General features: G+C 45.6%; 1 protein-coding gene across 1 annotated transcript in view; it reads left to right on the forward strand.

Annotated features, from left to right (window-relative positions):
• LOC123101814 (plasma membrane ATPase 2-like) overlaps window positions 1-287 on the forward strand; it is a 1,709-nt gene extending 1,422 nt beyond the window's left edge. The window contains exons 4-5 of the mRNA XM_044523095.1: window positions 8-145; window positions 246-287. Of these exons, the coding sequence (XP_044379030.1) occupies window positions 8-145; window positions 246-287 (180 nt within the window). The remainder of the gene's footprint in view (window positions 1-7; window positions 146-245) is intronic.
• Window positions 288-14,264: the final 13,977 nt, after the last annotated feature.

Here is a 14,264-nt window from a genome sequence, read left to right on the forward strand (position 1 = left end):
GTAGTAGGCGAAGGCACTGCAGATCCCCGCCGAGCAGGCCGCGCTGGTGCTCGGGGTGCTCGCCGCCGTGCTCCCCGGCGACGACGACGAACCCGCAACGGAAGGAGCTGGCGCCTCCCCGCCCCCATCTAGCCACTCCGTCCAGGTCCCTCTCTCTCTCTCTCTCTATCTCTCTCTCTCTCTCTCTCTCTCTCTCTCTCTCTCTCTCTTCCAGTTCCCGTTCTTACATCCACTCTCGCTGCCAGATCCTCCTGTACCCGCAGCAGATAGAGAGAGGGATGATGTGAAGGAGACGAGAGGAAGGAGAAGCCATGCCCCGTCCACTGGCTGGGCTCTGTTTCATCACCCCAATCTTCCTACCTCTATCCCTTTCTTTCAGGTACTCTCTCTCCCTCCTGATTAGCTTGCTCTCCTCTCTTATGCATTCCTTTGTTTGATATAATACCTGAAATTTCCCATCTTTGTGTTGCACTGGCAGATTTTTTGTGTGTACATGCATACAAGGCGCTCGATGAAAATCCAAGCAGGTTGCAAGGGAAGGCAAATTCCATTTTATGCTCATGTGTAATCATTGATTCTTTTTCCTCACATTTAGCATGCAGTAAACTTTTACTTATATGTACAATATATTACCTCTTTCAGTTATATGACTTGCACACACACAATATATTGCATCTGTAGGTCATGTGACTTGCCTACGGAAGATATGAGTGTCCTTGGAAAATATTATTATGCTGGATCTACTATGGTTGCCACATTATGCAAGTCAGCATTTAGTGATCTAAAAGTTTAGACCATGGCATTATGTTCAATGCTCAGCAAATACACCCTTCGCAGGTATGTTTGGCAGTTCATTCACAAGTGACTTGCAATATCTGCTTACTGAATTTTTGGTGTTAATTTTACCTTCTGTTCAAGCATTATGTGTTCTGTCTTCTACTAATATGTATTTTCATATGGCCGAACAAATCAACTGCTAGAGATTTCAGAAACTGTTCAACTATGCATTTTTTATTACATTTTTTATCACTTTTTTGGACTTTAACTCCCTGTTGTATGTATGTATATTAATTTTCAGTGGATAAATTTCAAGGGTTTTAACTTTTTCCTTTACACTTCCTAGCGACCCAGACCAGCGCCATGGCAACAAGCTTGCCCTCCTACCCCAACCTTGAACTTGAGCGGCCGATACCACTATGACTTGGCGGCACAGCTGGTGGAACCGGCCTCCCTAAGCGAGCCATTGTATGGCCGCCGCACTTCCGCTCAGTAGGTACTACTCCCTTTATCTCATCTTCTCATCAGCTAAATGAACACATGTGGTTCGTCCGCCTTTTGTTCTCCTGGATCCAAGAACCCTTCCTTCGTTCCAAATCCAGAACGATATTCCTTTTTTTATCTGGATTGGGATTTTAATTAGGAAGATTTTTTCTAGGTAGAGGAGTAGAGGCATTGTTTCCAAGGTTAGTAGTGAGGTGTTGCAGATTAGAGCACCATCGGCAGTTTTTTAGCACCATGGCAAGGCAGAGGTGCTCCGTGTGCCCGGCATCTTCAAAAGAATCATCTCATGCAGTATTCCAAAAATGTAGCATTATGTAAAAGTCTGGTTATGAAAATCATATGAGCAGAGATAACACACTAATCAACTTTCTGCATTAGATTACTTAGTTGTGAGCTAGAACCTGAAGAAAAGTGAAGCAAGCTAGATACATAAAAATTAGGCACTCCATGCAACTCCAATACCAAATAGGCAGACAGACATCTTGGCATTCGACAGTAGGAGACGATGAGCTTGAGAAGTGAGATGGTTCTGTTGAAGTAACGGTGCGTTTGGGCGGTCTGGCCATTGACCATTGCGTCCATATGTGGGGTTGGCTGGTCCTGCACCTCTTCCGGCGGTAGCGGTTGGGCGACAGCTGAAGATCCTTCTCAAATTTGAACTCCATTTTTTTAAGATTCCCTATTTTTTGCACACTGATGATCACATTTTTGAACTGTATAATTGATTCCCTATTTTTTGCACACTGATGATCACATTTTTGGACAGTATAATTGATCTTGGTATGGTTTATAGCTTCCTGCTACAACTCTTACCATTGTCCAATCAAGTTCATCCATGTCAAACACTATCGACTTGAAACAGAGTAGTGTCAAAGAGAAGGTTTGATTGTACTATTTAATCGCTCTCAATTTCATCTTCTACTTTCTTCAGTTGGAAAACTTCAACCTAAAAAATAAACTGGTGGTCTATACGAAATAACACATCAGTTTTCTACTGATTTATGCCTCACTTTTTATTTGTCTCAGCAGATTAGAGTAATAAATTGATGGTCATTCTCTACTTTGTATTTGTATTTTTTATGAGATTGATCCAAGAAAGAATGACATGTATGCAATACTCACTAAATTGTAGGGTTGTATAGCAAGGTTTATAGTCTCGAATTATTACTGTCAATTGTCTTATTTTATAAAGTATTTTGTTTAGTGAATATATATTCCAAAATTTCTCACGTACTGTGTCTGTAGAGGAAAAAGGACCTGATTGCAGGACACTAAAATATTATTGGCTGTCAAAGCTCCGCGGTCGCTTACACATGTATATTATCCATGTAGTCTCGGTTATCTAGGATCAATTACAACAAGGCAGTTGGATATTTTTTTATAATGGTGACATATTTTCTTAATTTAATATACTTCCATCTCACTATGTTGATTTATTCATGCTATTTTGACGAGGATGGCATCGATGCCAGTTCATGGCTATGCAAGGCATCAGTGCTTGATGATTCGTCATAGAGTGATGTGTTACTCGTTGGGGACTTAATTTGCAGCGGAAGCAGATGCAGTAAACTCTGAAAACTAGATTATTTCTGCTCATATGACATGAACACGATGGGATATTTTCTGAGGGAGTTGATCATGCTTGCCTTTCCCTGAGCTCCAACTATTCATGCTACCGCATATCCATCGTAGCTATATAGATGTCGCCATCATTATGCTATTAGACATAATCTGGACTACTGCCTTAATTTCAAAAGGGTACAATATTATTTTCAGTTTGTATACCTTTATGTAGTGTTGTAGCTTGGTTTATTTGAAATTGTAGTGTTCATGTTAACAATCACTAAAGATCATACAATTGTGGATGTAGGTTTCTATTGAAACAATCACTAAAAATGATAAATATGCAAGTGGTGACAGATTGTTGTTACCATGTCCACCATTTCCTAATTTGCTCTCATGTCCGCCTCTAGGTTTCTCGGCAAGGCGACGGTGTGCGAACCATGTGCGCCTGCGTAGTTGTATTGCGGCTCGCGGATGCGGCGGATGTGGCACATGAGTAGATGAAAGAGGAATAACTGAAGCCCCAATGCCTCCACACATTCTTGTTCCCTGACAATGGGAGTACTACGTTGCAAACTCCTTCCCCTTCCCTTATATTTGCAATATGATGATGACTATATGATGATAGTGTTGTTATGAAGGTGAGATGCCACCACAATATTTCAGAGGCTCACATCTGTCAGTACTCATTAGATAGAAACTTGTGTTGCAGTTTTTGTTATGTGCTTCTCTAAATTCTCTGTTGGCCATCATCTATCTCTCCTGCATAGCTAGCCCGGTGCCATCTCAGAAGCTAAACCAAAACTTTTAAGATGCTTGTGTAGCAAAATGCATTTGGAGAAGCTCATTTATCTTTCAGTTACTCTGTATAAAGTGTAATGTTCTATTTGGTTTTGGTTACCGGCGATGTCTAATTCTCCAGGCTTCTTAAAAATGATGGCTATGCCCAACCTGCTCATACTAACCAACAATAACAGCTCAATTGTATCCAGTATTTCCTATTCATTGGTTATAACAATTGACTTGTGTGTAGGATTCGTCCAGTATATATTCTGGGATAAACAATGGTTTGGCGATGCTATTAGTTCATGAGAAGTTCAAGGAGGATTTTTGATATTATTTTATTGTTAACGAGTCATGCCAGTAAGCTTTATGTATTTATTCGCCATGGGGAGCAATGGGGCATTGCACACTTACCTATCCGTAAAGAAATATAAGAGCGTGTAGATCACTAAAGTAGTGATCTAAATGCTCTTATATTTCTTTATAGAGTGTGTATATCTTTAGTGATCTACACGCTCTTATATTTCTTTACAGAGGGTGTATATTGCTACCTGGTTATGTTGGTCTTTCGTATAGAGGCCTTGCTATCCTTATGTATGGTCCTTCTTACCTAATGTGTATTATGAATGGTATTTCAACCTGTGGAATGTATTCCTAATCCTGGTCTATAGAACTACCTTTCTGAACTTGATGTCTCAGTTGTACTCGAACAAGAGCGCACGGAGGGAGCTCTTCTACGCCACCCCGGCGACAGGAACAAGGAAAATCCAGTCCACGGTGCCACCAATGGACAAGGTAAACATGAGTTGTCGGTCACTTATAAATTCCGTACTTTTGTAATGTCGATCCAGGATTCATGTGAGTAAATCTTACTGTTCTTTGGGCCGTATACAAAAATATTGTTCGGTTTTCAGTAGTAGCTACAGTTCTATTGTTGTGAAAGCCTCATGGTCCATTAGAACACCCATTTTAGATAGAATACTTCAGATCTATTGACTGTGATTTAGTTGTGGCATTGATTTTTATTTGGTCGAATACTCACCTAATGAATCTATTAAATGATCTAAATACCACCGATTCACATATTAGCTTGTGCCACCATTGATTCTTTACTTATCATGTTATTCTTATTTTTGAGCTTGCAGGCCTGGCACATTCTATTACCAAATATATTATACATATCTAATCGTTTGTCGTCTCAGGCACAGAGCATGAGGTGTTTGCACCAATTGCTTTCTTAGCACCATGGCCATGGCTTTGATCGTCGATGGACGTCACCAATCACCTATTCTAACTCTGGCAAGTACCCGATGATACATGATGCCACCAGCTCTTGTGATGTACCATGTAAACAACCGTGTGATCTCCCTCTTCTTTTGTGAACACGGTCTGGCACGTCTATCCATCCTTTTGTACTCAATATCTACCTTGTACGAACATTGCATCCTTCAATTACACATGTATGAACATTTGCATCCTTTAAATGTGTTTACTATCGTTCTGGTCACTATGGAGATGTGTTGTACTATATATCATTCTGAGATGTGTTGTACTATATATCATTCTGGTATCCATCGATCATGTCTTGCCCTTATTACATGTGAATGTTTGTTTGTTATCCTATTTGAATATAGACGCTAAGCCTGACTTCCTACTAACTTGAGCATTACTTGCTTGGCCAGATCGTTGGGACCGGCACCCTCGCACCAAGGCGCGCTGCCGATCTAGTATCTATGACTTTAGCCAGTTCGAGTGATTCCTGGCTTGTGCTTCACTCACCTAGGAAAACAAATAACAGCGGTCACCAAACAACAATCTTAACTGGTATAGTATTCATCTCGACCCGTATATATATAGGACTGGGCTATTCTGTTACCCGTAAGAGAATATTATTCTGTTATCCATAACAGAATATTATTCCGTTACCCTCGGCTCTATATAGGAGCGATCCGACTAATCTGAAACTATCAGGAAAAATGCGTCCATCTCCCCAATCCGATCCCCCACCATCGCCACGACCACCTACTCGAGCGCGCCTCCGCCGGCCCCTACCCCAGCGTGCCTCCGCCAGCCCATGCCTAGTGCGCCGCATCCGCCCCCCTCCCCCAGCGCGCCTCTGCCGCCCCCCGTCCTCTATCTGACCCGCCGTTGGGGCCATTAGAGTCGCCAGGCTCGTGAGCCGTCAGACCAGTGAGCCGCTAGACTTGTGAGTCGCCAATCCTCCGGCGGGTTACCAATGGAACGCCAAGTTCCAGCTGGGTCATATATCCGGCCGGGTCATACCGCGGGGTATATCCCCGACAGTCGTCTTGGCTTGCATCACCGCAACCTCATGAGGTTGAGCACCTGCATAGGAATCTCCGCTCCTCAGGAGGCAGCCTAGGGAGACCACTTCCTCCGGAGGTCTTGGCGTCGTCTCGCTCACGAGGCTCGGCCCTCGCGAGGGCCTTATCTTGGTAGTCTTTGTAGATGGGCCTCACCGGGCTGTCGATGGAGCCACGTCATTGGGTGCAGGCAGGCAAGTCTGGGTACCCTAGTTCCCAGGACGCCGACAGGGAAGGACTCAAAGCTCGACCATGGCAGAAGAAAGAAAAAGGACGAAGGTCGTCCCTGTGCCTTAGCCATACGCTCTATACGATATGTCATTTTGTGTACGACACCTGATGTGTGCCTTGCCACATGTCTCGCAAGGGGGTACAAGAGTGATCCAGGAGTAGATTACTAGACAACGGTCAAAATTATCCTTAGAGGAATAAGGAAATGTTTCTTGGTTATGAAGGTGATCGAGTTCGGCGTAAAGGGTTACGTCGATGCAAGCTTTAACACCAATCCGGACGACTCTGAGTAGCAAACTGGATACGTATAGTGGAGGGGCCATTTGGAATAGCTCCAAGTGGAGCGTGGTAGCAGCATCTACAATATGACATAGATATTTGCGAAGTACACACGGATCTGAATGTTGTAGACCCGTTGACTAAAACCTCTCTCACAAGCATAACATGATCTAAACCGAGAACTCATTGGGTGTTAATCACATGGTGATGTCAACTCGATTATTGACTCTAGTGCAAGTAGGAGACTATTCGAAATATGCCCTAGAGGCAATAATAAATTGGTTATTATCATATTTCCCTGTTCATGATAATCGTTTATTATCCATGATAGAATTGTATTGATCGAAAACTAAAATACATGTGTGGATACATAGACAACAACATGTCCCTAGTGAGCCTCTACCGGACTAGCTCATTGATCAAAGATGGCTATGGTTTCCTGGCCATAAACATGAGTTGTCATTTGATAACGGGATCACATCATTAGGAGAATGATGTGATGGACCGGATCCAAACTATAAACATAGCATGTGATCGTATCAAGTTTATTGCTATCGTTTTCTGCATGTCAAGTATCTGTTCCAATGACCATGAGATCATGCAACTCACTGACACCGGGGGAGTACCTTGTGTGTACCAAACATCGCAACGTAATTGGGTGACTATAAAGGTGCTCTATATGTATCTCTGAGGGTATATGTTGAGTTGGCATGGATCAAGACTGGGATTTGTCACTCCGTATGATGGATAGGTATCTCTGGGCCCTCTCTGTAATACAACATCACAAGAAGCTTGCAAGCAATGTGATTAAGGAGTTAGTCGCGGGATCTTGTATTACAAAACGAGTAAAGAGACTTGCCGGTATGGAGATACTGACGATCGAATCTCGGGCAAGTAACATACCGATGGACAAAGGGAACTACATACGGGATTAGCTGAATCCTTGACATTGAGGTTCGACCGATAAAGATCTTCGTAGAATATGTAGGAACCAATATGGGCATCCAGGTCCCACTATTGGTCATTGACCGTAAAGGTGTCTCGGTCATGTCTGCATAGATCTCGAACCCGTAGGGTATACACACTTAATGTTTGGTGATGATATAGGTGTAGTTGAGTTGTTTTGGTGGTAACCGAAGGTTGTTCGGACTCCCAGATGAGATCCCGGACATGACGAGGAACTCCGGAATGATCAGGAGGTGAAGATTCATATATAGGACAAAGGGTATTGGAGTCCAGAAGTGTTCCAGGGGCACCGGGTTATGGCCAGGATGACTGTAAGGGGTTTCGGGGGACCTGACAAGTGTTGGGGGCGGGCTCATGGGCCAAGGGGAGGGGGCATACCAGCCCACTAAGGGGCTGTGCGCACCCCCACACCCCATCCCACATAACCAGAGGAGGTGGGGGCGCCCCCTAGGGATGCCACACTTTGCCTTGGGGGCAAAGTCCCCTAAGGGGAGGCGCCCAAAGCCATCTAGGGTTTCCCCCTTGTGGCCGCCGGCCCCCCCTAGGGTGCCGCTCCTCCACCCTTCCCCCTATATATAAAGGAGGGCAGAAAGGTCAACCGTACCCATCTATGCCACGGCGCTGCCCTCCCTCTCCCTCGAAGCCCTCTTCTTCTCCGTAGTGCTTAGCGAAGTTTTGCTAAGATTCCACCACCACCGACGCCACCACGCCGTCGTGTTGCCGGAGGACTCGAGCAACTACTTCACAATCGCTCCCTGGATCGAGGAGTTGAATGCGTCATCAAGTTGTACGTGTGTTGAATGTGGAGGTGTCGTCCGTTCGACACTTGGATCGGGAGTTCATCGGATGGATCGTGATTGGATCGCGAAAAAGTTTGACTAAGTCAACCACGTTTCTTAACGCTTCCGCTTAGCGATTTACAAGGGTATGTAGATGCAATCTCTCCTCTCGTGGATGTTCATCTCCTAGATCGATCTTGGTGGGCGTAGGAATTTTTTCCAATGCAACGTGCCCCAGCACTCGCCAGCTTCCATCTCGTAAGCATTTGCAAGGGCTTTCAAACAAGGGCAACCGAAGTAGGTGTGGTTTGTGGTGACAAGACAATTGATTTTTTGGGCCGTCACCATCTTCATGAGGGTGCATTGGAATATGATGGTTGCATGAACTAGAACTTTAAACTTCTCTAGGAAGTCACGCCTTTCCCCGCAAGGGTTGATCTGAGCAAAATTGAAAGAAAGAAGTAGCTAGCTAGTTACACAATTTTGGGAACAACCGTATAGTGAAGGAAATATGCCCTAGAGGCAATAATAAAGTTATTATTTATTTCCTTATATCATGATAAATGTGTATTATTCATGCTAGAATTGTATTAACCGGAAACATGATACATGTGTGAATACAAAGACAAACAGAGTGTCACTAGTATGCCTCTACTTGACTAGCTTGTTGAATCAAAGATGGTTATGTTTCCTAGCCATGGGCAAAGAGTTGTCATTTGATTAACGGGATCACATCATTAGGGGAATGATGTGATTGACTTGACCCATTCCGTTAGCTTAGCACTTGATCGTTTAGTTTGTTGCTATTGCTTTCTTCATGACTTATACATGTTCCTATGACTATGAGATTATGCAACTCCCATTTACCAGAGGAACACTTTGTGTGCTACCAAACGTCACAACGTAACTTGGTGATTATAAAGGTGCTCTACATGTGTCTCCGAAGGTACTTGTTGGGTTGGCATATTTCAAGATTAGGATTTGTCACTCCGATTGTCGGAGAGGTATCTCTGGGCCCACTCGGTAATACACATCACTCAAGCCTTGAAAGCATTGTAACTAATGATTTAGTTGTGGGATGATGTATTACGGAACGAGTAAAGAGACTTGCCGGTATCGAGATTGAACTAGGTATTGAGATATCGACGATCGAATCTCGGGCAAGTAACATACCGATGACAAAGGGAACAACGTATGTTGTTATGCGGTTTGGCCGATAACGATCTTCGTAGAATATGTAGGAGCCAATATGAGCATCCAGGTTCCGCTATTGGTTATTGACCGGAGACGTGTCACTGTCATATCTACATAGCTCTCGAACCCGTAGGGTCCGCACGCTTAAAGTTTGATGACGATTATATTAAGAGTTTATGTGTTTTGATGTACCGAAGGTAGTTCGGAGTCCTAGATGTGATCACGGACATGACGAGGAACCTCGAAATGGTCGAGACATGAAGATTGATATATTGGACGACTATGTTCGGACACCGGAATGGTTTCGGGGGCTATCGGATATATAACGGAGTACCGTGGGGTTACCGGAACCCCCCGGAGGTTATTGGGCCTCATGGGCCCAATTTGTGGAAGAGGAGAGGCGGCCAAGGGGCGTCCACGCGTCCCTCCCCTCCTAAGTCCGAATTGGACAAGGAAGGTGGGCGGCGCCCCCCTTTCCTTTCTCCCTCTTTCTCCTTCCCTCTCCTCTCCTACTCCAACATGGAAATGGGGGAGTCCTACTCCCGGTGGGAGTAGGACTCCTCATGGGGCACGCCAAGGGTGGCCGGCCCCCTCCCCCTCCTCTACTCCTTTATATACGGGGAGGGAGGCACCCCCTAGAGACACAACAATTGATCCCTTGGATCTCGTAGCCGTGTGCGGTGCCCCCCTCCACCATAATCCACCTCGGTCATATCATAGCGGTGCTTAGGCGAAGCCCTGCGTCGATAGAACATCACCATCATCACCACACTATCGTGCTGACGGAACTCTCCCTCAAAGCTCGGCTAGATCAGAGTTCGAGGGACGTCATCGAGTTGAACGTGTGCAGAACTCGGAGGTGCCGTGTGTTCGTTGCTTGATCGGTCGGATCATGAAGACGTACGACTACATCAACCGCGTTGTGCTAACGCTTCCACTTTTGGTCTACGAGGGTACATGGACAACACTGTCCCCTCTTGTTGCTATGCATCACCATAATCTTGCGTGTGCGTAGGAATATTTTTGGAATTAGTTCATTTCCCAACAGTGGTATCAGAGCCAGGTTTTATGCGTTGATGTTATATGCATGAGTAGAACACAAGTGAGTTGTGGGCGATACAAGTCATACTTCTTACCAACATGTCATACTTTGGTTCGGCGGTATTGTTGGATGAAGCGGCCTGGACCGACATTACGCGTACGCTTACGCGAGACTGGTTCTACCGACGTGCTTTGCACACAGGTGGCTGGCGGGTGTTAGTTTCTCCAATTTTAGTTGAACTGAGCACTACTAGGAAAAGGGCTATAGATAAAATGGATACTAATGGCGCACCTGACATGTGGTGCGCCACTACTATATAGTAGTGGCGCACCATGTGCAGGTGCGCCATTAGTGTGGAAGACACTAATGGCGCACCAGACACATGGTGCGCCACTAGTAACAATTTTTTTTCATTTTTCCAAACATACTAATGGCGCATCCAGGCACAGTGCGCCATTACTAGTTCTAACTAGTAATGGCGCACCAGCCACACAGTGCGCCACTACTGTATTTTTTTATTCTTTTTTTTTTGCAAAACTACTAATGACGCACTGTGACATAGTGCGCCATTACTAGTTTACATGGTGCGCCATTAGTATAATATATATATATATATATTTATTTATTTAATTTCATTTTTTTGCAAAACTACTAATGGCGCATCATCAGCAGGTGCGCCATTAGTAACCAGGGTTACTAATGGCGCATTTTCAGGTGGTGCGCCATTAGTAACCTGGGACCAACAAGAAATTTTGGACAGCCACACCTACCCACTCACTTTCCCCACTTCATTCTCTCCACCTCCTCCTCCAAGCTTGTCTCGGCTGCCTCCTCCTCCTCGCCTCATTTGCATCATAGATTCATCCAAATTAAGTGGTTAAATTACCTTTTTTGATAGGTAAGTAAGGGGGGAAGCTATCTTTATGTTGTTCTCCCTCCAACAATGTGCACATGCACTTTTTGTGACCTAGCTAGATCTATGTATGTTTGTGGTATTGCATATGTTTGTGGTGTTGCATATATGTTTGTGTTTGAAGGTACCGGTATTTGAAATGCGATAGTTGCCAATATTTTGCCGGAATGTTGATTCATTTCTTTTTCGGCGAGAATTTTGGCACTATGCATTCTTTTTGGTCCTATTTTTAGGGAAAGTCATGCCAAATTTTTTCTTGGTTCTAAAATATCGTTTTGCTCTACCCCGCAGGCGACCATGGTTCGCACGATGACCGAAGGCATCGTGAATAGGTTTTTGAGCTCCGCAAAGGCCGAGATGCTTCAAAAGAACGAGACGGAGATAAGATGTCCGTGTCGAAGATGCAAGCTGAAGAGCCTTATTGCGGACCCGGATTCCGGGCAGGTGTGCGACCACCTGCTCTTACGTGGTTTCATGGATGGCTATCAGTGGCAATGTGATGAAGATGACTATGAAGTCGTCCATGGGGGCCGGCCAAGAAATGAGGAAGGGCAGCAAGACAAGCACTGCGGCTCGGGGGGCGAGAAGACGAAGAATCTCCAGGACATGATCACGACGGTGATGTTGTACACAGTCATGATGTAGAAGATGCCGGACATGATGATGAGGAAGATGCCAGAGCAGACGAAGGGCATGATCATGAAGATTAAGATGCCGGCAGAGCAGACGACGATGGACCATCGATGGGCTGGGTGCAGGACCCTCATATTCAAGAGCTGCTTCTCAAGCAGACGGATAACGCAAGAGCTGCTGCCCGAGAGAAAGCCAAGCTGGATCAACTGGAGATAGACGCGGTTACTCCATTGTATGAAGGATGCAGGCTCGAGGATACCTGCCTGAAAGTAATGCTCATGGCTCTGGAGATGAAGGTAAAACACAAAATGACCGACGCATGCTTCACGAGAACATGTCATTCTGACACGAACGTCTTCCCAAGGGGAACAAGTGGCCGACCAGTTTCGAGGAGGCGAAGAAAATCGTGTGTCCTCTGGATTTACTGCACATGAAATACCATGTGTGCATGAACAATTGCATCATTTATCGGGACGATCACGCGGAGTCTACCATATGTCCGGTGTGCGGCGTCACTCGATACAAGAAGAGGAAGAAAGCTCCTCGAAAATCGCTGTGGTACTTTCCGATCACTCCTCGTCTGCAGCGGTATTTCGTGGACCCTAAGGTAGCAAAGCTCCTGCGTTGGCACGCGGATAGGGAGGATAAGAAGCAAGAAGATGACGCAAATGAACCGGAGATAAATAAAAAAGACAAGATGCTGAGTCACCCTAAGGATGGGAGCCAGTGGCAAGCGTTGAACTTTGAACACCCAGAATTTGGGAAGGATCCAAGGAACATCGTGCTAGGCGCGAGCACCGATGGAGTCAATCCGTTTGGCAGCCAGAGAAGCACACATAGCACCTGGCCTGTGTTTGTGTGGATGTACAACCTTCCCCCTGGTTGTGCATGAAGAGGAAGTACATTCACATGAGTATGCTAATTGAATGGCCGAAACAACTAGGGAACGACATCAATCTGTATCTGGGGCTGCTGAAAGAGGAGCTAGACATGTTCGAAAGGATGAATGGTGTCATCAAAGGATATGTTCGCAACATATCACGTCCAGAGGGAAGCATAGCCAGGGCCTTTCTGACCGAAGAGTGCATCTCCTACTGCACGAATTATCTAGGCATCGAGAACCCCGTTGGTCTGCCCGTCAACAGGCACCTCGGCAGGCTCGCTGGATGGGGTCACCGTGAGGGTCGTCGTGAAATGCATGTCGACTTCGAGGGTCGACTCACCGACTTTGAAAGAGCAAACCTAGTCACAAAACCTTTATTGAGAAGACGTACAATGACCGAGGACAACAGAGGACGGACGGAGATATAATCAAAGAGCACAACTCATGTTTCACGCGTTGGTTCAAGCAGAAGCTTCTGTCGTACCCTTTACATGAGGATTCTTCCGCGGAAGAACAACTCATATTCGCCTTGTCACTAGGTGCCGAGCAGAATCTGATGATGTACAAGGCGTACGATATCAACGGCTACACATTCTACACCGAGGGAAAGGACATGAAAGCAATGGTTATCAGAACTCCGGGGTAACGATGGAATCCTACACCGGTAACGACAAGGACAGATACTACGGAGGGATCGAGGAGATCTGGGAGCTGAGCTACGCTGGAGAGAAGGTCCCGATGTTACGTGTCAGATGGGCCAAGAACGTCATAAAAGAAGACCGGTATTTCACCACCATGGTTATACCTGAAGCCAAATCCAAGACCGCGGGCGCAAACGTCACCGGGAAAAATGAGCCATGGGTACTGGCTTCCCAAGTGGACCAATGCTTCTTCATTACCGACCCGCCAAAGCCCAGTCGTGTTGTCGTGAGGAGAGGCAAAAGGAAGATCATCGGAGTGGATGGAGTCGCCAATGAGCAAGACTTCGACAAGTACGGCGACCCGAAGATGGAACATGACGACGACGATGAAGTATCAGCATACACCACAAGAAGAAGTAGGACCACCCTACCTAAAGGACGTCCGTTCAAGAGAAGAACTCCATTTACGAAAAATAAGGGCAAGAAGATTGTGAACAGATAGCTAGCTAAGATCGATTGTATTTAAATTGTAGCCTTCATTTCTCGATTGTATTTCATGGGCACTTTTTGAACTCATGAATGTTTTTAAATTTCATGGACACTCAATCTCGATCCCCCTCCATCTCGATCGCTATCCCACCTCGCCAGATCCGGCCCCCCTCACCACCGAGCACCCCCAGCACCCTCTCCCCCACTCCACCGGCCGCTGCCACCGACCCCCCCGCACCCTCCCCCGCTCCACCGCTGCCGAC

This window comes from Triticum aestivum, chromosome 5A (genome assembly GCF_018294505.1).
Source record: "Triticum aestivum cultivar Chinese Spring chromosome 5A, IWGSC CS RefSeq v2.1, whole genome shotgun sequence".
NCBI classification, from domain to species: Eukaryota; Viridiplantae; Streptophyta; class Magnoliopsida; order Poales; family Poaceae; genus Triticum; species Triticum aestivum.